Genomic DNA, 26,930 nt, shown 5'->3' with positions numbered 1-26,930 from the left:
TATATTTACCCTGTTAGGTAAACATGCTATATATTATATTCATCTTTGTAGCCTGTAGAGGGTCTCAAATTGAATCACACAGACAGTAACTGCTCAATATATATCTGTTCAAAATAATCTCAAAATCAGTAATGTGCATTCATTAATTGCAGGTTTGGGGCATCAAGTTTGTTAGTTAAATCTAGCAAAAAGTGTAAATTATGCACCACTTACTCTTTTATTCCTAAAATTAATTCCTGGAAATTAAAATTTTTCCTGAAAGACCATTAGACTGTAAACCATTCAAAAAGATCTAGGTAGACACACAGCAAATTTACCTCAAAAAACTGCTATGGGGACTAAATCACTTAGTATACAAAGTGCTTAGAATTGTGCCTGACAACACTGTTGCACTGTCTACTGACAACCTATTATCATCATTTAAAGTATATCAATTGTTTGCCAATCATAATCAAGGCAAAAACACTATGAAAGCCTTAATAAGAAAATATATAAGCTGTCCTTCTCTGTGAAATTAATATTGTCCACTGTATTGAAAACCTGGCAACTAAAAAAATACAATTCTATTCTTTCCATTGAATATGTTGAAAATATGACAATTAATCAACCGCAGTCCAACTGTATAACCTAAGGCAAGAAAAAAAAAGGAAAGGAAAGACAAAAACAACGGTAATAGTAATTACAGCATGTGAGGCACTATACAAAGCACTCTGCATAGTTTATCTTGCCTTAACCTTCACCCCAACCCTAGGAAGAAACTATTATTATCCTGGTTTACAGATAAGGAAACAGGAGCTTAGGGAGATGAAGTCACTTGGCCAAGGTCACATATCAGTAAGTTCTACACTGGGGATTAAACACTGCCTGTCCATTCAAAGCTTGCACTCTGGAATCCTACACTGTACCTTCCTCTTCATAAATGATAAAAGTCCACACAAAATCTCTCCCTATTGACCCTTCCCCTGTGAGCTGCTTAAAGGCAGGAACTAGGTCTTGTTCAACTCACTGCCTAGAATATTCCAGGTGAACAATAATACTTGCTAGGTGAATGAAATGTCCAAACACTAATATTCTTCCCAGAGACTGTCTGTTCAGAACTATTTGAAGAAAGAGTCTATTCTGGTCTATACTCACTGAAGATCTACAAAAAGGACATTTTTTTTTGCCTCCTGGTCTTTCAGTGTCTGGGTCTAACACAAGAAAAATTCAAGACCCTAAACTAACATAAGGAGATCGTGTCTATATTGCTAGAAATAAGAAAAAGAAAAAAAATCTTTTAGGAATCTCCTGAACTGTGTCTCCCAAAACTAATACTTGAAACATGATAAGGCATAATAAGGAATATGCAAGGCTTTGTATAAGGGTTATAAGTATATAAGCAGATACGAAATGGTAAGGGAAATTGGATACTACGTAACAGAGGAATTAAGAGTTTAAACTTTGAACTCAATAGATCTGAATGAATTCCAGGTCTGCCACTTACTGGCCAATTATTTCTCCTTTTATCTCCTCATCCATAAAATGGGGAGAATGGCACCCACTTCACAGTAGTACCAAGAGGATTAAATGACAATTGATGGTAAGTGCTTAACACATGACCTGGAATAATAAATGGACCAAAAAATGGTAGCTGCTTTCTTCTCCTTTTCCACAAAGACCAGTTTTCAATTATTAACAACTGGATACATCCAGTATTAATTTTTTTCATATACATAAAAGAATGAGAGCATGTATGTATGTAAAAGACAGAGAAAAGGAATAAACGTGTTTAATAGCTACTGTCAAGGATTAGAGAAAGCAGAAACCCCTACTCTAGAGAGTTATGTTAGCACTGCCTACAACTAAATATTTTGTAGTGCTTGAGGAAAAAAACAGGTAAGCAAGCATCATTCCTCCATTACAGATGCAAGAAGGACACTGGGTGGTGACTGTGCCCTGGGATAGAACATAGGCTGGGAAGTGGACACAGGAGAAGGATCTAGATCGCCTGATCACTCACCCTGGAGTGAGAGCCTCTGTCTCTGGAAAGCTAATGCCTCCCAACTCCATTTTAACGATGGGCCTTTTCCAAGTGATAAGAAGGCTCCTTTCTGCAGGCCCAGAGAGTGTGTCACACCTTGCACTTCTAAGACACAAGGCTACTTTTCTGAAGAATAGAAAAGGGTAGCCAAGCAGACAGGTATATGAAGAACAACTCTGCAGCTTACATCTGATGCTGGGGACTTTCTAGGTGGCCAGGTCCCCTGATCACTTCTATATCCCATACATAAACAGAATTAAAGCGCAAAGAGAGAAGGATAACTGTTTGAGAAATCTTCCACCTACTGTCAATAATTAAAGCAAAACAAAACAAAATAAAATAAAATCGTTATGTTGTATACCTTAAACTTGCACAGTGTTATTATATCTCAATATATATCTATATATGTCAATATCTCAATAATATCAATGATATCTCAATAAAGCTGGAGGAAAAATAATTAAAGAAAGTGGGTCTACCACTAAGATACTGTGTAGATGTCTAACTACCCAATGATGTCTCCAAGTTGCAATGAAGTAAATTTCACCATTTACCACACCAACTCATCAATGTTTCTCTGCAAGGACACACATACAACACACACACACACACACACACACACACACACACACACACACAACACAGACCCTGTAACTCAGCAATCCTAGGATAAAAACTTACTTCACATTGAATAACTGATAAAGGAATGGAAAATTATTAACCTCATTTGGATATGAACAACATTTAAAACAATCATTTTAAGAAATTATGGCTTTTTTTAGCTCTTTGAAATAAATCTTTGTGCTTTCCCATTTTTAACATATGAAGTCAATCATCTGAAACAAAGAGGAATCCCAGGGATGGCTGTTCCAGAGAATAAAGGATTTAGGTTTGACGGCTACTTGAGGTGATAAAACATCCAGCAGTAGCTCTTCAGCCTTCATTCCCCTTTCACATCAACTAGATAGAGCTCAATTTTTGTCAGGAGGAAAGATGGCCAAAGAATATCTAAAAGGAGTGGGGGTGCCTGGGTGGCTCAGTTAAGTATCTGACGTTGGCTCGTGAGCTCATGATCTCACAGCTGGTGGGTTCGAGCCCTGCATCGGGCTCTGTGCTGACAGCTCAGAAACTGGAGCCTGTTTCAGATCTGTGTCTCTCTCTCTGTCCCTCCCCCACTCGTGCTCTGTCTCTCTCTCTTAAAAATAAATTTAAAAAACAAAGAATATCTAAAAGGAATAAAATTCCCAGAACCAAACTTCCAGACCTCCCTTCATTTTATGTGACTATGAGGACTTTACACATTTGACTGTATAAAATCGATTAAGGTGTCAAGTGCAGGAAAAAAAAAAAAAAAAAAAAAAAAAAAAACTTATGTACCTGACAATGAGGCACACAATGTGGAAACTGAATATCTCCTAGCTAAGTCCTGAGCAGCTCATTTGAACAAAGAGCAGGAGCCCTATGTCCACTTTGAAATACCCTGAGAGCCCTGGTCACCAAGTTCTAAGCCAAATTTTTAATTATGGAATTAAACTATATCATATGGAGTTTAAATATTGAAGACTATCATGAGTATTTCCATAATTTCTTCATTAATATCATTCTTACCATGGGGTTGGGGTAGGGGGTTGTTGGAGTTCTTGACTACATCCTCTTGGAAAAAAGAAATTTCCTAATAGAGGATAAACCACAGCCTTGCCTTTAAAAAAAAAAAGGCATTCCCTCCCTAGCACATAATATAAATTATGAACATTTTATTGGACAGGTCTCATACAAGTGAGCTCTATAATTAGGGTTGTATGATTCATTATCCCATCTCACGTGAGCAAGCATGTGCAGACTTATACAGTTCCCTGCTACCTCTCCCCTAGCCATTCCCCACCTGTCAAGGGTCCCCCCTCACCCCACTCCCACCATACAAGAACACACACACAGGTGCACACATATACACACTTACTTAACACCCGCAGACTTTGCTTGTAGGGCGCTGCTCCAGAAGTCATCGACATTTTCTGGTTCAGAAAAGGCCTGAAGGCAGGCACTAAATGGTATCTTGGCGCGAACCAACTCAGGAAGGGGTCTTCTGTTTGCTTCTGCTTCCCTTCTCGTTAATTCATAGGCAATCAGTTCATCTGAGTAAAAGAGCACATGACCTTGTACTCACTCTTATCTTCTTAAAGTGAAAAACTCCCCCTTTGGCCAACCTTCCCGAAGGCTTCTGGGCTGGGGCAAGATTGCTTACTTGTTGCCCTCCACAGATCCAGAAAAGCCTGCTGAAAGGCTGATCTTGAGCCATCTTTAAAGTGGCACTGACAGACCGCATGAACCATTCATATTTTTTTTTGCCTGTTCTTCTTTGAGACTGACAGGAGGGACCTGTGAACTCCAGCCCAGATCAGAGGTTCTGCCCTCATGTGTAATGTGAGTGATGCAGGAACCTGGTCTTTCATTCGTCCAGAGGTCAAGGCTGGGATTACCCAAATGCCACCTTCCAATCACAAAGTCTTCACACCAGAGAATTTCACACTGAAAGAGACCCAAGGGTCATCTCTTCATTCTGATTAGAGGTCATGGAGGGTGTGGACCAAGGAGCAAGAAGACCTATAGGGGCCAGAGTCCTCTACCGCACACAGCCTGTGATTCTAACCAATGCTGCCCAGACAACTCGGGTTGAGGTTACCCACCACCTCAGATAGCAGAGCCACCAACCTAGAAGGCCTTTTACACTATTCCTGCTCAAACAATTAAAATACCAAGGGAAAAAGAAAACATCACATCATCAACTTCCCAAGAGTCAGCAGATCTGCTCTTGGAAACTGCCTATAAGTCAAAATTTTATATAATTTTGAAAGGGCGTTTTTGGGAATTCCTTTTGTTAACCAAAAAAAAAAAAAAACCCAAAATAAAACAAATTACTCCTGAATTATCAGTTTTTAAGCACCCTTATGTACCTATGTGTTTTCTTAAGCACATCTGAGCATGGGTTTAAAATTCATTGTCCAGCCCACTATCAGTTTATGACGTACTTATATCTAGGATGCCAACATTAGGTGTTCCCAACAATCAATTCCCAGAGACTAAATTATAAATCTCCTTTCTGAAAAAGAATAGTTACTACTCATAAATCATAAACACTGAGTTATAGAGGATCACAGAACTGAGTAGAATATCCCCAAGGCTGGCAAGAGAAAGCAATCAAGCCTTATTCTAAAACAGAAATAAACCACAGACCCCTACCCTCATTTCTACATTATATAATGGATAAGAATTTTAAAACTGGTCCAAAGTTGCAGGAGCTTATAGAAAATGGAAATCATTTCATCTTAAAATCATCATAATCCTCATTAGCACAACAAACTGACCCCCCCCCCACAAAAAAAGGGAAAAAGGCCACCCACTGAGTTGTTGACCTTCACAGAAATGACCAGTTCACAGGACATAAGTAACATAGTAGATAATACCCATCCTCTATTCTGCTTGGGAAGAACCAGATAAACAAACTGAAGGAACCTTCTCCTGAGACCCCAGCCTGGCCATGGTTCCTCTACCTTCTTCTGAAGTCCAGAGACCCTTCTAATGGGTCTTGGTCCTGCCCCACTTCATCTCCCACAGGAGGCATTTTCAATACTCAGAGGTCAAAGCCAGGTTATTTCAAGATCTCTGCTAGAATGTCTCACATCAAAAAATGCAGTTCTGGGGGCGCCTGGGCAGCTCAGTTGGTTAAGCGTCCAACTTCGGCTCAGGTCATGATCTCACAGTTCGTGGGTTCGAGCCCCGCGTCGGGATCTGTGCTGACAGCTCAGAGCCTGGAGCCTGCTTTGGAATCTGTGTCTCCCTCTCTTTCTGCCCCTCCCCTGCTCGTGCTCTGTCTCTCTTGGTCTCAAAAATAAATAAGACATTAAAACATTTTTTTTAAAAAATGCAGTTCTGGGGCACCTGGGTGGCTCAGTCAGCTAAACATCTGACTTCAGCTCAGATCATGATCTCATGGTTCGTGAGTTTGAGTCCCACATCAGGTAAGCTCGAGCTCCACTTTGAGTGAGTCCACTTCTCCCTTTCTCTCTCCCTTTCTCTCTCTCTGCCCCTCGCTCACTTGCGCCCCCCCAAAAAGAATAAATAAATAAAAAGAACGCAGTTCTGATCATTTCCCTCAGAACTTATAGCACAACTCATGAGTGCTAATGTTCAAAGAACTTTCCACATTTATAATTACAAATAATGTCCCACCAAATTAAGCTGACTCCAAGCCAACTGGTTGGTCAAATTTATAGGCACTAAAATAGGTTCCATCCGTAATCCCTCCAACAAAAGCCTGTGATGCGTTGGACTCTTCACACAAGAAAATCACACGGGGACTGAGGAAACGAGGAAAAGAGACGTGCCAACCAGACACCATCTGGGCTGGGTCTACTCCTGACGCAACTTGGCAGTGACTGAACCGTATTCCTTCTCTCCAGTTCGAGGGTTTTCACGTATGAGAAAGCACACTGCTAGTTTCCCACTTTGGAACCATTACCCTTGTTGGTTGCTGCCTCCATGGCCACAGGTAACTGCATCAGGTAATCCACCCTCTCCGTGTAGCGGACTTTCCGGGTCTGACAGCACTGAATACGTTCTTCCACCAAAAACCGAAAAACATCACTTGGGTTTTCTGAGCCAATGCGGTTCCTCTGAAGATTAGATTATATCAGGTTAGTAAATTTAGGACTATTGAGCCATAAATAAAAACTGGCATAAAACAGAGTATCTATCAATCTGGTGTAGAGATTGGGCATTACTAAGCATTCCCTCTGGGCATGGCAGTTCACCTAGAGTACATTCATAACAAAACACTGGCATTTCTCTAAAGTCAAAAAATGGGGGACTGGTTAAATAAATTGTAGTTCATCATGTGAATTAACATTATGCAGCCATGAACAGTTATGAAAGAGGGACTGACCTAGATGGAATCAGAAGAAAAGGGGTGAGGGAGCCATACTAAAGACAAGGCAGGGGGGAGGCGAGGGTAATAAAGGGTTGCCCTGGAAAAATTAAGGCACATATGATATGATCATGTAAATGCATTTGTGTAAATTATATACAAATAAAAAAGAAATCATGCTACATCCAAATATGTAACGATAATGGGCAAAACATTCACAACAGGTTAAGTGGAAAGTAATGCTTATAGGGGCGCCTCAGTGGCTCAGTCGGTTAAGCGTCCGACTTCAGCTCAAGTCATGATCTCACAGTTAGTGAGTTCGAGCCCCGCGTCATGCCCTGTGCTGACGGCTTGGAGCCTGGAGCTGCTTCAGATTCTGTCTCCCTCTCTCTCTGCCCCTCCCCTGCTCACACCCTGTCTCTGTCTCTCAAAAATAAATAAACATTAAAAAATTTTTAAAAAGAAAGAAAAGAAAACAATGCTTATGAAACAGTCTGGAGAGAATTAATAAATGCACCCAGGGAGGCGTCTGGGTGGCTCAGTCAGTTAAGCATCCGACTCTTGATCTCAGCTCAGGTCTTGATCCCAGGGTCGTGAGTTCAAGTCCCAGTGGGTTTGAAACCTGCTTTAAAAAAATGCACCCAGGGGTGCCTGGGTGGCTCAGTCAGTTAAGCGTCCGACTTCAGCTCAGGTCACGATCTCGCAGTCCGTGAGTTCGAGCCCCACATCGGGCTCTGGGCTGATGGCTCAGAGCCTGGAGCCTGCTTCCGATTCTGTGTCTCCCTCTCTCTCTGCCCCTCCCCCGTTCATGCTCTGTCTCTCTCTCCCTGTCTCAAAAATAAATAAACGTTAAAAAAAATTTTTTTTTAAAAATGCACCCAGAAAGAGACTGGTAGGTCAGACACCAAAATGTTAGCACTGGTTGTTGGTAGGGGCTGTTCTCACTGGTGATTTTTATTTTCTTTCTGCCTTTTTATATTTTCCACAAGAACATGTTTGTAATCAGGAAAAAGCGGCTGTTTTTTAAGAAGGGGAAAAATAGTTTAATCACAAATTCTCAGTAGCTTTGAAAAACCACAGCATTTAATGTGATTTGACTCTGCTGTAAGTAGAACGTGCCCATCTCTTCTGAGTGGTGGCACAAGGACACCAAAGACCACAGCCGCCTCTTAAGGAAGTCTGTCATGGAGACCAAAAAACCTGTGAATGAAATTATGGACAAACACTCTTGTAAGTACAAATTAAAGAAGAACAGGAAGATCCAGAAGTGCTAGAAAACAGGGACTGAGAAGCGACTCTGCCAAACGGGCTGCGAAGAGCAAGCCTCACACCAATGCCACACGAGCTTGGACCATGAGAGATTCGGGAAAGGGGCGGGGGGTAGGCACCCTGGCCACAACACAATGGGCTGCACCTGCGGATTGGGCACACCTCTTACAACGCTTTGAGCAGTTTGGAAAACCGCCTTCTCACCTCTACTAGATTCACCAGGTGCAAGAAGAACTCCTGGGCATCCTGCTGTCTATTAGAGGAGAATTCCGGGTGGCTCTTGCTTACGAAGGCCTTAAACATGCGTGGAGAGATCCCATTCTGTTGAGGCTGAGATGTAAAAATAAAACCAACTTACAATAGTTTCACACACGTTAACAGCACTGAGCAGCCAGCAGCGTAGGGATGACCATAAGTCCCAATTTTCAGATGAGACCACTAAAGCCCACAGAAGTTAAACAGTGATGACAGCCAACGTTCGCTGGACGTTTAGTGTGCAGCAGGCACCGCACTAACGAAACACAGGAGAAACACCTCCACTCTCTAAAGAAAGGCATTATTCGACCCATCTTCACAGGACATGCTCCAAGGCAGGCCATTATGGCCCACTTCAGGGCAGGCAAGAGAGGCAGGAGTGGGGGTTCTCTGAAGGAGGCCAAAGGGGAGGAGAGCTCTGCAGCACCCCCTTCCCTCCTTGTGAGAGAGTCTGAGAGAAGCCCCCATAGAGACGGGGGTGCAGCAGACCTCATTTTATCGTGCTTGACTTTACCGTGACTCGACGATACTGTGTTTTTTTACAAACTGAAGGTGTGTGGCCGCCCTGCACCAAACAAGTCTGTGGGCGCCATTTTTCCAATTGCATTCGTTCATTTTGTGTCTGTGTGTCAAATGTTGCTTAATTCTCAAAATATTTCAAACTTTTTCATTATTGTATATTTGTTATGGTGACCTGTGATCAGTACTTACAACTCACCGAAAGCTCAGATGATGATTAGCATTTTTTGGCAGTAAGGTATTTTTCATTAAGGTATGCACATTGTTTTGGGGGATTTTTTTAGACATAATGCTACCGCACACTTAATAGGCCACAGTGTTAGGGCGCCTGGGTGGCTCAGTCGGTTGAGCATCCAACTCCGACTCAGGTCACGATCTCTCGATTCACAAGTTCAAGCCTGGAGCCTGCTTCAGATTCTCTGACCCTCCCCTGTTTGTGCTCTGTCTCTGTATCTCTCTCTCTCAAAAATAAGTAAACATTAAAAAAATAAAATTAAAAAAAGTAGGCCACAGCGTCGTATAAACATAGCTTTTATATGCACCAGGAAACCAAAAAATTCATTTTGCTCCCTTCATTGCAGTATTCCCTTTATTGTGGTGGTCTGGAACCAAACCCACATTCTCTTCGAGGTATGCCTGTACCTCCAAGAGAGGAAATGGCACAGCATGCCCCCAGTAACCGCTGCAGAGTGCTCAGGCTCATGAGCGTGCCCTTGGCTGTTTCTGGATCAGAGCACGGGTTGTTTCCAGGAGCTTGCCCCTTGCCTGGAGAAGCTGGAGGAGGCTAGCAGCAGCTGCCAGGATGACAGAGTGCAAAGAGTGGGTGGCAGGGACAACTCTGATAGATAAGGATATGTGAACTTCTCTGGGGACCAGAAAAATAGTAGCCAGGCTCCTTCAGAAAGGACACTGCATAAGATGATGGAAAGTCAGCTGGCAGAGGAGACTTGAGGCAGGAGCCAAGGTGGGGGTTACAGAAGTCAGTTGAACAGAAAATAGGGAAAGGTCCCTGTGGAGGTCCCTGAGGAGACAAGCAGGGAGGAGGGACACCTCTAAGGAAGCACTAATGTGCCCCTACAAAAAGGCTAACCATGGCAGAATACACATGGCAGCCAAGAGGAAGCCAAACACACTAGCTCAGTGAAAGGCTCTGCCTCTTGTCTAGTATCTCCATCCCTTGATCCTTACTTGACTTTAGAGGGGCCAGAGCCAGAGGGAGCAAGGACACAAAGCTACCAGAGGATGCTGATGCTAGCTAGCCCTTGTGCACTGCTGGTTTCCATGACTCCCGAGCCTGGTAGGGGAGAGATGCTTTCAACTGCCTTTGATGTGAACTGGACTTTTTAATGCTGGTAATCTGCAGGAAATCACTGGAAATCTAGGCGATCTGCCTGAGATGCTCTGAAGAGGCAGAACAGGATGAGTCCATATCACCACGGAGGACAGAGGTGGGCTCATGATAAAGCTGTTTCCTGAGTCCCCTCCAAGTTCACCCATCTAATAATGGTGTTACATGTCACTTCACTCAATACTCACAAGAACCCCGCAAAGAAGGGACTTCCGTTATCCTCACTTGATAGCTAGAGAAACAGAGACGAGCAGAGAAGTGCCAGACAGATCTTTCAACTCAAAGAGGTCTTACGACCAGATTATCATGCAGCTAACAGAGCTGAACCAGAATGAACTCCAGTTGTGATTCCAATTCCAAGCTCTCTGAAGCAAAGATAGGGAGTGGCAGCTGTAGCACACAGTAGGTCTCACTGAGACAAACCTCAGCTTGCCAAGCAAGCAGAGGAAGTGGTTCATGTACTGTGCAAACTGTGCGGCTGCTGCACACCTACTTCTTCTCAAAACCTCCACTTGCTATCCTGAGAAACTTAACAGAAACCCATGGGGGAGGGGAAGAAAAAAAAAAAAAAGAGGTTAGAGTGGGAGAGAGCCAAAGCATAAGAGACTCTTAAAAACTGAGAACAAAATGAGGGTTGATGGGGGGTGGGAGGGAGGGGAGGGTGGGTGATGGGTATTGAGGAGGGCACCTTTTGGGATGAGCACTGGGTGTTGTATGGAAACCAATTTGACAATAAATTTCATATATTGAAAAAAAAACAAACCTCCACTTGCTCAGCTTCTGGGCCACATTCCCCTCTGCAGTCCAGGGAATGTGGTCCCTGGGCGGGCCATCACTGAGCACACAGCACAGCGTGCCTCCCACTTCCTGTAACTTCCAGTCTGCTCTGGCCCACCTCCTTGGCCTCACTGCAGGCTTTAGCAGGTGGAGGCCACGTTTCACACTTCTATGAGATCTCCTAGACATCCAGGTCAATGCCTAGGGTCCAGGGACCATGTTAGGTGTGCACAATCACACAATCAGATGCAACGGGGGATGGGAAAACTCTCGTACCCATCTCCCTGCAGTCCCATAGCGGCTCTACGTGTAAAATCTCCCCAACACATATTTCCTAAAAGCAACGTTTCTAATAAAACTCTGGTGATTTTTCCTATCTTGTTGAATATATATGTGACCTAACCCTGTCATCCAGTATTTACTAATCACCTACATCACGCAGAGCACTACTGGGGATTCTACCTTCCGAGAGCTGAGAGACCATGGGGAAATGAAAGACAACACACGTGTCCATAACAAATGCTGAGGAACACTGCAGAAGACCCACAACAGCGCCAGCAGCTCTTAAAGGAGAATTCTCCAAAGTGGGAGCATTTGGGCATCTGAGGACCTGGAAACTGTACATAAATGACCAGCTTACACACATGCGTGGCGTCAGATATGCTTCCAGTGCTAGATGAAGACCAATTTACACCTGATAATTAATGTTACTACCTGTATAAAGACCTCCCGGGGACGATGTAACAAGCGTAACTCTCTTCACTCACACTGCTTGATGCCTGTCTACCACACGGTGTCACCCAACATAAGCACACAAAAATAATGCCTTGCGTCACGGCTAACATTTATTCATTCATTTAACAGAAATTTACTTAGTGCTATAACATGTCAGCCATTGTTCTAGGTACTTGGATAAATACTTACTAGATGTCAGGCACAGTTCTGACTACTTTATACATGTATCTTGCTTAACTCACCTAACCTGACGAGGTGATGATAATGATGATGATTTTCTCCACTTGACAGATGAGGAAACTGAAGCAAAGAAGTACTAAGTAACTGGCCCAGGATCACACAGCTACAGAAGTCAGTTACTTGCTATCTCACTGTCTGTCTCCCTGTGTGTGTCTGTCTCTCTCTTTATCCCAGGTCTTTTTTTTTTTTTTTTTTTTTCTGTAGAGAGTGCACAAGCAGAGGAGGGGCAGAGAGGAGAAGGAGAGACAGAATCCAAAATATCCTCTGTGCATCATCAGCGCAGAGCCCGACATGGGGCTCAAACTCAGGAACCATGAGATCATGACCTGAGCCAAGATCAAGAGTCAGACACTCAACCAGCTGAGCCACCCAGCACCCCTATCCCATGTCTTAATACTGCTAGTAATAATTACTAGCTCTCATCTCTGATGGCCCTGAGTCCATCTCACCAGTTGCTGAAAAAAGGAAAACAGTATGCCTTGGACTCTGACTGAGCCCTCTTCAAACTCACACGCTTCTGGAGTCAACATTCCAGGCCAGTCCAGCAACTATTCCTCTGCTCTTGGCAGTGCAGAGGCACCACACGGAATGAGTCTTTTCACAGTGAGCTTTATCTTTAGGCATTCACATACACACGCACTCACTGCCTGCTGTGGATGGCATTTCTTCCTGCAAGCTGCACTTCAACCCGATGTGGCTGCCAGTCCCCATCAAAGCAGCTGCCTTGGAAAGTTCAACAAGTCAGTAAATTCAGAAAAGCTGGCTGCTGCTCTGTGCCATTCACTGTGTGGTCGTACAACTGGGAGGAGAAGTTTCAACAGGGACTGTGGTGAGAACCCCAGCACCTCAGCCCCGCACTGGGCCGTGGCCCAGCCTCATTCATTACCCACCCCCACACCTCTTCTCTTTCTGTGCCCATTTCATTTGTTTTCCCTGGACTGACCTTTCTTAATCCTTTGTTCGATCCTCTGTCAAGCTATAGCTTGTTTACCATTGAAAAGTTATTTGAAGAAGCTTCCTAACCAGAGAGACGCTATCTCTTCCTCTCCACGTCACACTGCAGACCAGCTCCCGGCTTTCACCGGGTTCAAGCATCTTAGTTAAAACTAGCTGAACTCCACAGTTAATGTCTTGGTCATCAGCTGGCCTGTCTGCCTGTGCCCATGCCCCACACCTTTTCTATCTGACTTCAGATGGAAGTCTTACTAAGTCCCATACTCAACTATTAGTATGTTCCCTTCATATCTAGCATAGTCCAAAATCTTCCAGATCTAGCTTCCAGCTTATCAGGAACACAAGCTGAAAAAGGCAACAATCTTTAAAGCAATCCTGGGGCAGATGATTCAGCTCCTTCCATAAATCAATAGCTTGCAGAAAAAAAGGGAGGGGGATTTGTAAAAGTCATCTTTGATACTGCAGGGGAAACTCCAGGCATGGACTGCATATTAGATGATACTAAGGAATGGTTGTGAATTTTGTTACTGTGCTACTAACACTTTAAACAACTTTTAACACGATTTTTATGCGGGGGGGGGGGGGGGTGGGGAAGGCATTCTAGTCACAGTTGCATACTGAACATGTACAGGTAGAAAAGGAGGATGCTTGGGTTTTGTGTTAAAATCCTGCGGGGAAGAGAAGGGAGAGGAAGGGGAGGAAAGAGGAAGAGAACAGGGAGGAAAAGTTGAGCTCAGGGAGGACTGCTGAAACCAGACTGGCAGAATGGTGATTGCTAAAGCTACACAATGCTACTTGTGTGCATATTTGCAAATTAAAAAAAAAAAAAATGTTTTTTAAGACCAGGCTCTGGATAAGGCAGTTAGTTAAAAGAAACCAAAAAACCAAAATAAGAACCAAAGAACGAAGTCACAGAAACCACATCTCTTAGTTGGTATGGGTCACTGACATCATCCCAGTGTCCCCTATGGGTCTATCACCACACAAGATGAGAGGGAGTGACCAGACCTGACCAAGAGTCAGACCTGCCTTCAGGAAGCATGCACTCTCACCATGAGCCAGCTCTTAAAACACCTGAAGCAATGGCTAGTCTCAACAACTAACTTTATTAAGAGGGAGCCCCAGGAGTCTCCAAAATAGCAACCACCTAAGGAACCTGTCATATTTATAGGATACTGTACTTACTTTCTCCATCAGCAATTGCAAAACAGATCAGCTAAAATTAGCGAGAGGACTATGGTGTTCAGAATCTTTCCCACATGCTTATTTATACAGGGCTTTCTGTTTAACTCTGCACCAAGAAAGCAGCCAGATACTCTCCACTCACATTCTGCTGAGCCTAAAGCTTTAATTAATAAACACACAGGAAGAGTGGGGCTTTGTATCACATTAGAGCAACACCCGTATGGATATTTACATTGTAAGACCACAGGAATAAAAAGAAAGCTAGATGCATCTCAGCCTGTCCCCAGTACACGTGTATGGCATCTGTTCATTTAAACTTTTATTAATCTTAAACCATAAACCTTGGGCCAGTAGTTCCTAACCCAGATTCAAACCCCAAATCTTCAAAGAGAAAGGAGCAGAGGGCTTTCCCCAAGCTATTTTTCATATTTCAAAAAGTGAGTTAGAAATGTTACATTTTCCCCACCAAGAAAAATGGAGGTTAGCGAAAATAAAGCTCTTATGCTTGGGAGTAAAATTACATCACCTCAAAGCAGAACACTGGTAATCTCATGGTGATCAAAAACTAAGACCGGTAATTCCTCATCAAGTTTTTTTTAGAGGGGAAATCAAATGAATTGTCATGTAAGAAATGCAGTTTGTTTAAAATACAGAATTGTTTAAAACATGTTATCTTCGGAAGAAGAAATAAATTAGAGTTATTCAGCATTAAAATGTGTGAAAGCATGGTCTTAGAATGCATAAAATCAGGAGTATTTTTTGAAGAAGAAGAAAAGCGTCCTTTTATAAAAGTGAGGAGGTTTTATCTACAGCAGATGCAATTTAATTTTAAAAATCAATTCAACAAATTCATGTAGAAATGGCAGTGCCCAAAACAAATACAGCAAATCTTTTTATAGATGAAAATGTGCATTAAGCATGTGTACATAAAAACTAGATTTTGCCTTGGTCTACAGAAGACCAACTTAATACTAGGAAGCATGTAGCCTAGAAAGGACCCAAGATGTAAGACAGAGGTATTGAGAAACACAAGTTGCTGGGCCACCTGGCAATTCTGCAAACTTTAAGGACCCCCTGTTGTCATCCACCTACACCATCCACACACTGAGGCACTGGAAAGCCTGAAGCAAAGCCAGAACAACTATCAGGGATGCAGAATAATGTAGGGGTCAAATGCAGACTCAGGGGCCAGCCTGCCTGGTGTAAATCCCAGCTCTGCCACTCACTAACTGTGTAACTTTAGGCAAGGTTTCTGTGCATTAGCGAACATACAGGAAGAGCCAGGCCTTTCCTCAGCACTATGCAATCTTAGCGATTAGTATTGCTGGTGGTGGTGGTGGCCGTGTAAAAAGGCCTTCCCACCACATGGTGGCTCTGACTTCTCTCTCATGCTCTCTCCCTTCCACAACACATTCCTCTTGTAATCCATCCCCTTCTCTGCTTTAGCACACCTTCTTTCTTCTCTTAGGGCATTTCAGGCACATTACAAATCACAAAAGCCACAGGCCTGGGACAAGGCCACCTCACCAAAGGGCTCCGGACACCTCAGAGAAGAGTCTCACAAACTGGTTTCTCTGAAACCAACTGCCAGTGAAAATCCTGATGCCTCAGAAAGCAATTCCCTCCACTGGGAGGGGAAATGGAGATTTTGCTATAGCAGCTTAAAACTGACTCCCCCAGGGCCACAGATTGTATGGTCAACTCAAGCTCTTTTTGAATGTTAAAGAGACCCTGGTGATCTCTGAACCAAAGGCTCACTTGTATCCCACCCAGCTAGATGGTCTTCCCCACACTCCCAAGATGCACATTGTACTACTGGTCACATTCAGGATCCTTTCTCTAAGACCATTAGATCACGGTACCTTGGAGCAGGAAAGGATTTCACAGATCATCTAGATTAAAGGTCACACACTCAAATGCAACAGCATACTGGCCAAGTCACGAATCACAAAGGGACTGGAGCCAGCTGGGGACTGTGTGTCCTGTTTGAAGGGAGGGCTGCTACTCAGCTCCAGCCATCTGCTATCATGGGCCTGGAATCGCCACAGGGTCTTAGTGTTTAAGAGAAGCTGGAATTCAGGTGTTTATGTGTGGGCCAAGGAAACATACCTACAGGCCAAATACGGCCCAAATGCTGGGTTACCCATGTTGGGCCAGACAAAGCTGGGGTTCCCACTTGTAGGCTACAGACCCTGGAGATCACAGAGCTACTGTACCACAGTCAATAAACCCAACAGTGAGCAGGGGGCAAGGGCCCCAAGCAGTCACTATTCATAGAATTTGAATAAATACATGCCTTACTCATATAAGAACTCCTTTTTTTCTAATGTAAAAGGACACTGTAATATTAACCAAACCAAACTTTACTTGCAAATATTACTAAGTTGATAATTTTTATTCTATATTTTCTCAAATGAGGAGACTCCAAAAGCATGACACCAGGCAGGAATACACACAGATTTTATTTACACTGGAGAGACAACCTTCACACCTGCAACAGTCACAACCACCACCCACACCAATTCTGCCATTTGACCGCTGGGGTTGGAAGCTTGCGTGACTAGCCCATGATCTCACAGCTCCTTGCAGAGCCAGGAAAGGAAGCCAGAGTCCCCGAGTCCCAATCCAGTCTCCTTCTCCTCCACCAAGGAAGGTGGGCTCTGACCCAGAAGTGTCCCACAAAGTGACACAGCGTGGATGAAAACCCAGGATAAAATGTGATGAAAACAAAATGCTGGGCCCAGCTGTTTTCACCATCACCTCTTCAAGGATTCATGGGAGCTCAGAGGTGGAAGAAGCCTGAATAACCCCCATGCTCCAGCCCCACATCCAAACCATCCCTTCAGCTGTGTCCCAGATGAGAGCCTTCCAGTCTTGGATGGATGAAAGACTCGTTATCTCGCCATGGTGGATACCAACGCATCTCCCTGCCCCCACACCACTCTGATCTCCCAGCCTGGCCATTCGGAGTATCTATTTCCCTCTCCACCCTCTTAAGCCCCTTCCTTCTCCCCACCTCTAAATGCTCCCTTCATAATCTCCCTTCTCCCAGCTTCTCCACTTCCCCCAACTAGCCAGCTTTGTTATGAACAAGCATTTATTCACTTTGAATTCCTGCTGTCAGTCTTGTTAAGGATGACTGACTGAAGGTGGGAACACAGAGGTCAACACTTGAGAAACAGATTTGCCCACTAAGTCAAAACAGAGCACTCTGAGGGCAGAGCAGGTGGTAGAGAAAAGGGGCACGCACTCCATTCAGGCCATATGCAGCACCACGAGCCGGGCTGCCAAATGCAGCTGTGTAAGCTGTGTACTGCAGAATTTCAGGGGCACCTCTCAAAAAGACCAGGTTGTGAGCAGTGTCCTCTGGAGTTGAGCAACAGAACCACCCAGGGAGGGGTCAGTAGCCCATTCTGTAGGCACATGGAAACGCAAGTCTCCCTATTAGGAGACGGGGTGCATCTTTCATTTATTCTATCAATAAACAGTGACTGAATGGCCAACCGAGTCTCTCATATCTGAGTGTGGTTTACAAATCTGCTAGGAGCTTACCAAAAACGAGAACCACCCAGCCCTCCCCAGAAATTCAGAATTCCCAACTCTGAAGGTGGGAGCAGGGTGGAGGAGGAGGTGGAATAGGAATGTGTGTGTTGCTTTTTAACAACCAGCTTCTTGAGAAATCCTAGCAAACAAAGTTGAGGCCTAGGAGAAAAAAGACATTATAAGGGCCAAGATTATGCTGCCCAAGGAGAAAATGTTTGTATATTTGTATCAGGTTTATTCCTTCCATCTCAGCTCTATCTTATGAAGAACACTGTTCTGAAAACCAGTGACAATGGCACGCACATAAAATCCATAAAGCAACTATGACTAGAAACACCAACCCTAGCTATTTCTTACCACAACTTTTAAGAGCACACAGACACCCTAGACTCCAAAATGAAATAGCTATTCTAATACCTTCCTAAATTTACAGCCACCAATTGCCAAAACATAGGAAATCCATATTTTAGCTGGTTAAGTCCCCTCCTACCTGCATATCAATGTGGCAAACACTGGGACACATACCTTGTGTTCTTCCTTCATCACCTGTTCAATGAGTTCAGATTTCACTGGAGGCTTTGAATACTGGCCTGAGAGAAGGCCGTGTCCTAACTTAGTCCTGGACAGGAGGGACAAAGAAAAACAAAAGCGTCATTGTTGTTTTCCCATAGAGATATTAACATTATCTATGAATGCTTTTAGCTGGAACATTTTATCTTGGTTACTCAAAAATAACTTATTTAAGGAGGCCTGGGTGGCTCAGTCAGTTAAGCTTCTGACTCTTGATTTTGGCTCAGGTCATGATTTCACAGTTTGTGAGTTCCAGTCCCATGTCCAGATCTGTGCTGAGAGTCTCCTTGGGATTCTCTTTCTCTTTCTCTCTCTCTCTCTCCCCCTCTCTTTCTGACCCTCCCCTGCTCACACTCTCTCTCAAAATAAATAAATCTTAAAAACTTTAAACACTAACTTATTTATTTCATTCTTCTTGATACCGATGTCATTTTTAAACTAGCCTCAGTCCTTTATAAATAACTATTAATATCTTTCTTCTTCTAAAAGTAACACACGCTTATTTTATAACACTTTTAAAAATACAGAAAATAAAAAAGAAAAGAGAATTGCCTTTAATTCTGCAACCCAGCAATAACCACTAAGAACACTTACTGGATACTTTTCTAAAAAAAACTTTAGATACCTTTTAATCAGCACTTACATCTGTGTGTTGAAATCCTGTGTTGGATCTAAAGGAGAGTAGTCAAATATTCTTGGAAGATTTCCCACATACCTAGAAAATGAGAAGGGAGAGTCAAAACGTAGGAAGTGAATGAACAGAAATAAAATAAGCTGCCATCCTAGCTAAGACCTTCTTGTCTTTCTATCAAAGTTAACTCATCCACCCAAAGAAAACTTTTCCTGAAATCTTACCTTTACAGCTATCTTCATGGCCTTCCATTGTGCTTCTATCAGTGGGCCTCAACCCTGGGTGCGAGTTAGAATCACCTAAAAAGTTTCTCAAAAAAATACCAAAGCCAGGGTCACCCCCAGATGTTCTGATGTTGTTGCCTGAGACTGAGGCTTGGGCTTTGCAATCTTTTTAAAGTCCCCCAAATGACTATAACATGTAACCAGAGTCAGAAACCACCGGCTAATGCCATCACAACTGCCATCTCAAAAATTAATGGTAAGGCTGGAAATTATCCCAATCATATCAAAATGAATAATGATGATAACAGGAGTAACAACTACTATCCCTTAAGGGGTCTCTATATAACCTGGTTGGGTCTTCATGAAAACCATATGAGGAAGGGATGGTTATTGTTACCCATTGGAGAGATAAGAAATCAGGATGCTTCCAAAGTCACCCAAGGAAGGAGTGATGAAGCCCAGAGTGCACCCAGGCAGCCTGGCTCCAAACCTACGCTCTGAACCAGTTTTCTGGAAGTACCTGCCCTGTCTGTGATCCCTTGAGCAGTCCCCAACCCGTCCTTCTGACCAGTTTACATTGACAGAGAAGCGCCAACTTCCACCACCCACAGCTAATCTCACTATACAATCATTCACTTCTCAAGTTCACTTCCTATTTCATACCCTCTGTTCTGTGCTGTTCATCTTTCCGTTTTCAAGCTTTAACTCTCTGAGTGTGAAAGCTCTAGAAAGAAGAATCTAGAAGCAGATCCCTTTCACTGGCACTTCATGCACTCTGCTCTGCCCACTTCTCTGACCTCATTCCCATCCCTCTCCCCTAGACCACAACACACCAGCCACATGCCCTTCTTTGCCAGGACATGCCAAGCTCACACCTGCTTCAAGGTCATGCCATCTGCTCTCTTTCCCGGAATGTTCTCTCCACAGACCCTTGCTCCATCTCAGGTCTGTTTAAAAGGCACCTCTCCACCCGTCCTAATTCCCTATCACCTGACCCTGGCTGACTTTCTTCTTGGCATGCTTCAGTATTTGCAATTCTATAATTTATTTATCTCCGTTTATCATCTCTCTAGAGATTATATACAAGAGTATAATCTCCATGAAGGCAGATACATGATCTGAATCACTGCATCTCCAGAACTAGAATAGCATCTGACATGTAAAAGGCACTCATAAAATATTTGTGGGGGGCGCCTAGGTGGCTCAGTTGATTGGGCATCTGACTCTTGGTTTTCCTCAGGTCATGATCCCAGGGTGATCGGATCCACCCCACATCAGGCTCCACACCCAGCATGCAGCCTCTTTAGGATTCTCTCTCTCCCTTTCCCTATCCCAATCCCTCGCTCATGCTCTCTCTCTCTCAAATAAAAACATTTTTTTTTAATTTTTTTTTTCAACGTTTATTTATTTATTTTTTTTGGGACAGAGAGAGACAGAGCATGAACGGGGGAGGGGCAGAGAGAGAGGGAGACACAGAATCGGAAACAGGCTCCAGGCTCTGAGCCATCAGCCCAGAGCCCGACGCGGGGCTCGAACTCCCGGACCGCGAGATCGTGACCTGGCTGAAGTCGGACGCTTAACCGACTGCGCCACCCAGGCGCCCCAAATAAAAACATTTCTAATTTAAAAAAGTGTTGAATACATTTATATTGTGTTAACTGTATAACCAATTTCCATAACTGACTACCTACAAACCAACATAAAAGGCATTACTATAATAAAGCCCTAGCAGAGAACCATGACAAATAGTAGTCAGCAATGACTTCTAATCAGATCCCCCAACTACTGGACACTTGTAGGCACCTGCTGTCTACAAACTCAGAATTTATTCCCCATATTATGTACTTATGCCAAAATTAACAGAGCCCACTTCTCTGGGACAGTCCCATTCAGATGGTTTTTGGATGTGTCACTAGGGCAACAATTCCATCTAGAAATTTTCTGTCGACCAAGAGCCAAGTAAGAGATCAACCAAACTTTGGAACAAAACTGTCCACAGCCAGAGACTGTACTGAGGAATTGTTAAAACACAACATGATGAATTCATCAGCCCTCCTACAAACCAGTCTTTATCATATCTCGAACATGATATGAAGATGAACATTAGTGAAAAGGCTTATGCTTTCAGGCAAGATTGGTGGAGAAGAATAAAAAATTAAAGGTGGCAAATCTTTGATGTCAGAAAAGCCCATTTTGCTAGTAATTTATATTACTTTTCTAATCGACGAGAAATATTCTTCATTACAACAAAATTAAGTTAAAACACAGAAGCAATGCTGGATACTTTTTAAAATACGTATTATACCTTTAGTTTGCAATCTAGCAGTTCTCAAAGGAAAAACAGTTTTGCTATCTGATAATCCATCTTAGCTCTCATTCAGTTTGTACACTACACCAGGTTACTTAGACTGGATCCTCATCAGAAGTATTCTGAAATGTAAACTGGGTTCTGGTGGCAGAAAGAGTATCGAGGAGTCAGGCTGACATTTCTAAATTACACTGTGGTTGTACGTAAGGCATTTAATCTCTCTGTGAGACACTCTTTCTACTTACAAAATGGAGACACTGTCCCCTGAATCTAACCCCACTGAGTTAGTCCCGCTGGGGAGAAAGGAGTCAGAAAAGCAAGTATTTCAATCAACTGACACTTGGTAAAAGAATGAGCAGACTGAGGATGAGTATGAATAGATTGCTCATGTTCAAATATATACAGTAAATGTGCAGAAATCAGAAAATTAAATATTCAGTAATATCAAATTCTAAAACTCTTGAAACAACACTGAGCTGAGAGATTTGAATCTTAAATCCAAAACACAGATGTGAGGTACATTTTTTCATTAAATAAAAAAAAATCAGAAAGATAAAACTGTTCATCAAACTTTGGAGGGTAGAAAGCATTTTCAAAAACTATAGACTATAAAGCACTGAAAATGTTGGATTTTGTAACCAAAGAACACAAGTTTCCTCCATTCTAGTTTAAAAGAAATAGTGATTATACAACACCTACCATAAAGTCTTTCCTTCAATATTTTTTTTAAAAATCCTGGACCATGAGACACATAAGACGAAGTTATACTGTCCCCCAAATAACAATACAAGTAGGAGACAATGGCAAAAATTTGTGAAAATAATACGATGTGTGATACATAACTTTGAAAAGGTTTTCCCATCTCAGAGCTTCAAACTTGCTCTTCCTCTAAAACCCTCCGCCCCACTCCTCCTGCATATGGGTCAAGGTGTGTGCCCCTTTGCATGTCCTTTCTTCAAAGAGATCCTCCCTGATCACCTCTTCCCCTTTTCCTCCGTGGAACTTACTATGTTTATAACCATGCAGCTGCTCTTCTGATCATTTATTTATTCAGTGTCTGTTTGCCCAAGTGGGGCCAGGCACCGTGTCCTTTTGCAAACTAACCACAAATTTCCAAAGCCAGAAAACAGCAAGAGGAATGAGTATTCAAATACCAAGAGAGGAAAGAAAAGGATATTTGATATACTTTTGATTAACCACCATTAAAGCAATTAGCATTTCAACTCTACGTGAGTAAAAAATTGTCCTGTGCTGTTCCTAGTGTGCTGCCTACCCCTCCATCTGTAAGCACATGTGTCCTCTTCCATACTTGAACCATGGTAGAAACCTACCCGCTCTGGAATACACTAGAGATAATTTTCTTTTTCTTTAATTTTTATAATTTTTAATTATTTGGTGGGGGGGGGGAGTGGGAGTTAGACGATCCAAAATAGGCTCTGTGCACTGAGAGCCCAATGTGGGGCTTGAACTCACGAGCTATGACATCATGACCTCAGCCAAAGTCAGATGCTTAAGGAACTGAGCCACCCAGGCACCCCAAAGATGTTCTAAACACCCACGAGTGCACAGCCACACTCCCAGTCTGTGCAGCGACCCATCTAAGCCCAGCCTAGGGAAGAAAAGGGCCACAGACACAGCTGCTCTCCCCCTCCATGTGGGAGGAAGAAAGCAGCCCCATACACACACAGTTAGGAAGCACCCTACATCAGTGGCTCCCAATTATCTATGGTGAAGGGCCAGCTGTTTTATTTCAGCTCATACAGGTGACTCCTTTAAAAAATATAATAAAAGAGGGGCGCCTGGGTGGCGCAGTCGGTTAAGCGTCCGACTTCAGCCAGGTCACGATCTCGCGGTCCGGGAGTTCGAGCCCCGCGTCGGGCTCTGGGCTGATGGCTCAGAGCCTGGAGCCTGTTTCCGATTCTGTGTCTCCCTCTCTCTCTGCCCCTCCCCCGTTCATGCTCTGTCTCTCTCTGTCCCAAAAATAAATAAACGTTGAAAAAAATATATATATATAATAAAAGAAAAAATGAAACACCTCTCATAAAGCATGACAATGTCAAATTGCTACAAAAACTTCTAAATCCTCACTCAATTTCCATAGTTATCACAGATCCCTATCCAGCAGTCCTAGGACCAGTGCCAGTCTGTGAACCACATTCTGAGTAGCAAAAAAATGAAAAGCTTAAATCCGCCAAGAAACTCCACTCACCAGGAGGGCAACACTGATCAAACCGATCACTGAATCTCTCCTAGAGCATCTATAGGAAGGAATGTGGCAGGCTTCCATGAAGATTGATGATTAATATTTTCTTGGCATAGAGGGTGATTGATGGTCTAAAAATGGAAGCCATTATTAATATGACAAACCCCTGTGAGTTTCTCAGTTACAAAGCTCTCCTAATCTCACCTGATTCCCGTCACACTTGACAAGTGTTCTCACCCAGCTCCAGTGCAAGAAGTCACACCAGGAGGATGTGGTGAAATGTCCTGCAGCTGAGGAAGACAGGGTCCCCGGCACATGCTGAGTGGACTGGACGTGGAGTGGACGAAGGGCAGCGCTGTGCGCACAGGTCTGCAGGGGGACACTTACGCTCTCTGGAATTCTGGGATGCTGAAGATGGCCTGCATGACCGAACTGAGATAGCAGCTGTTGCCCAGGTTCTTGAGACCCGTGTACCCGGGGCCATACATGGGCTTCAGCTTCGTCCCCGTCTCCTGGATCACTTCCCACTCGCTGACCCGCGGCTTGATGTCATTGTCCCGAAGCCCGTTCTCTGTCTGGGGCAAAGTCAATGAAGGAAACCAACCTTACTTGTAATTATCACCCAAATATCATGTCCCAAGAGTTATTTCTAACAGCAGTGGATGTTTCTGTCCCTTTATTCCTCCAGCTAAGCAGAAAAATAACCTAATTAAAGAGACTGAGGTAGTGATAGCTGCACAAAAATGTCAACACGCTCAACGCCACAGAACCACATGCTTAAAAACAGTTAAAATGGTAAATTTTGTTATGTATGTCTCTCCACAGTAAAAAAGAAACACATCTTTAAAAGATTAAAAAATGAAAGAGAGGGGGCACCTGAGTGGCTCAGTCAGTTAAGCGTCTGACTCTTGATTTCAGCTCAGGTCATAATCTCACAGTTCATGAGTTCAAGCTCCGTATCAGGCTCCGTGCTGACACTGCTGAGCCTGCTTGGGATTCTCTCTCTCTCCCTCTCTCTCTCCCCCTCCCCCACCCATGCTCATGCTCTCTCTCTCTCAAAAATAAATAAACTTAAAAAATTTTTAAATGAAAGAGACTGAGGAAAGGAGATAAGAGGAGGAAGAAAGACAAATAGGAACTGAAAGAAAGAAGCAAGTGGAGTGACTTCAAGGGAAGAGACAACACAATACTGCAAACAGAAAGGCAAGAAAGCTGGAGAGGAAAGCGAAGGAAAATCATGGGCCTCAGGAGTGCCCTGAAATAAGAGGGGGGTTTAAGAAGAGCACAGAACGTAAACTAGAAGGTGACATGAATGAGGATGAGGAGACAGGGGAGGAGAGCCTGAGGACAGGGAGGCGGGCTGAGAGGGAAGGGCCACAACAGAGCACGCACACTCAAACAGCTCCTCACAGGGACAAACATTACATAGGCATGATATCGGCTTGAAAACACAATATTAAATGAAGCAAAGCTTTTCCCATCAACAGTATGTTGGCTTGTTCTTTCCACCCCCGAGCTCTGCTTCCCTTCCTGAAATTAATTAAAGTGATGTCGGTCACAGATCATTTTAAAGGTCATCTTCCCGTACCTTCTCGCTTCAGCGAACAAGGAGTGATTCATGCAACTCTCCATCAGAGGAGACAGAAATTTTGCAAATAAACTCCAACTAAAACAAATGGTACTTGAGGAGGTGCCACTTTTATTATACCATTAAAAAAATATTCTAAGCTGGTAACCAAAAGAAAATGCTAATGAATTAAATCCAAGAAGTAAATGCACACATTAAAATTGAAAACCTTTAGAAGCAAGATTCCTGTTACAGGAATTACATATTAAATAAACCAAATGGTTCCCTCCCTGCAAGGAGGGAACACAGACAAAGTCGACCTTCTTACCCCGTGCATATGAAGCATATCAATTCCAAAATGCGCTAAGTGCTTGGCCAAATGAGGATCCAAAACAGGTTCCTCTTCTTGAAAAGAATAAACATCTAGAGGGTGAGGAGAAAACAAGGAATGAGATTTTTAACCAAGTTGTTCAATATTCAACATGTATTTATTGAGCTCCCTCTATGCACCAGGCTTGGACATATCAATGAATAAAGTCAAGAGAAACCCCTCCAGAGTTTACACTCAAGTGGAGAAAGGAAAGATGATAAACAAGGAACATAATAAAGATAGATTTTGTAATTATTCCCATATATCAAGTCTTTTGACATTTCAAGAAGTAATTTTTTAAAAAGGATTTCTGGGGCGCCTGGGTGGCTCAGTCGGTTAAGCGTCCGACTTCAGCTCAGGTCACGATCCAACAGTTTGTGAGTTCGAGCCCCACATGGGGCTCTGTGCTGATAGCTCAGAGCCTGAAGCCTGCTTCATATTTTTCCATCTCCCTCTCTCTCTGCCCCTCCCCCACTTGCTCTGTCTCTCTCTCAAAAATAAACAAACATTAAAAAAGTAATTAAAAAAATGATAAAAAAAGGATTTCTGAAACAAAAAAATTAAAAAGCAGCATCTAAAGTTAAAATAATTGAAATTAAACAGATGTAAATGCCTAACAATTGATTGCCACGGCAGAGGGAGGCTGGGAGGGAACAAAGGGAACGCACAGGCCCTGGGGAGCAGCTGAATGGCTGGGGTGAGGTTTTAAGTCCAAGACAAAACAAAATTCTGCCTGTGGAATCCTCTATGGTCTCAGACCTACCAGCTCACCAACTTCCACCTCCCACCTGCTGCTTCCTCCCTTCTTTCCAATGTTAGTGTCCACACCCCACTGGTGAGAGATTTAGTGAAGACTGTTCAGTACTTCCCAAATGCGTCCACCTCATAGCACACACAGAAAATGAGGATGCATGTGGCACAGCAGGGTAACTCAGGAGGTTCCAGCCACCCCAGGCCCGGTCCCTGGGCACCAGAGCCTGAGGGATTAGCATCTTGGCCTTCTTGGCAAATAACCCCAAAAGCTTTCCAAACTACTGTCTTCGGTGTCCTGACACAGCAGTGCAATTGTGGGAGAGGGAACAGATATCTTCAGGCCCATTTTGCAGGTGAGGAAAAGAGGCTCATATGGTTAAATAATTGGCCTCAAACCCCACAGGTGGCTCAGAACCCAGGTATCCTGACCCCCCCCAGTACTTTTTTCTCTGTGCCATTCTATTTCCTTAGATCTCTCAGGAGACTCAGAGACTTGGTGAAGCATCATCACAAGCCCTTAACAGGAATGAAGAGTCAA

General features: G+C 43.4%; 1 protein-coding gene across 1 annotated transcript in view; it reads right to left on the bottom strand.

The window, feature by feature from the left end:
• USP13 (ubiquitin specific peptidase 13) overlaps positions 1–26,930 on the bottom strand; it is a 120,375-nt gene that overhangs the window by 34,350 nt on the left and 59,095 nt on the right. The window contains exons 7-13 of the mRNA XM_030328910.1: positions 25,598–25,692; positions 24,090–24,277; positions 18,980–19,051; positions 18,292–18,385; positions 8,415–8,540; positions 6,537–6,690; positions 3,978–4,152 (exon numbers count right to left, since the gene is read on the bottom strand). Of these exons, the coding sequence (XP_030184770.1) occupies positions 3,978–4,152; positions 6,537–6,690; positions 8,415–8,540; positions 18,292–18,385; positions 18,980–19,051; positions 24,090–24,277; positions 25,598–25,692 (904 nt within the window). The remainder of the gene's footprint in view (positions 1–3,977; positions 4,153–6,536; positions 6,691–8,414; positions 8,541–18,291; positions 18,386–18,979; positions 19,052–24,089; positions 24,278–25,597; positions 25,693–26,930) is intronic.

This window comes from Lynx canadensis, chromosome C2, assembly GCF_007474595.2.
Source record: "Lynx canadensis isolate LIC74 chromosome C2, mLynCan4.pri.v2, whole genome shotgun sequence".
Classification (NCBI taxonomy): Eukaryota; Metazoa; Chordata; class Mammalia; order Carnivora; family Felidae; genus Lynx; species Lynx canadensis.
This window is presented reverse-complemented; position numbering and strand designations above follow the sequence as displayed.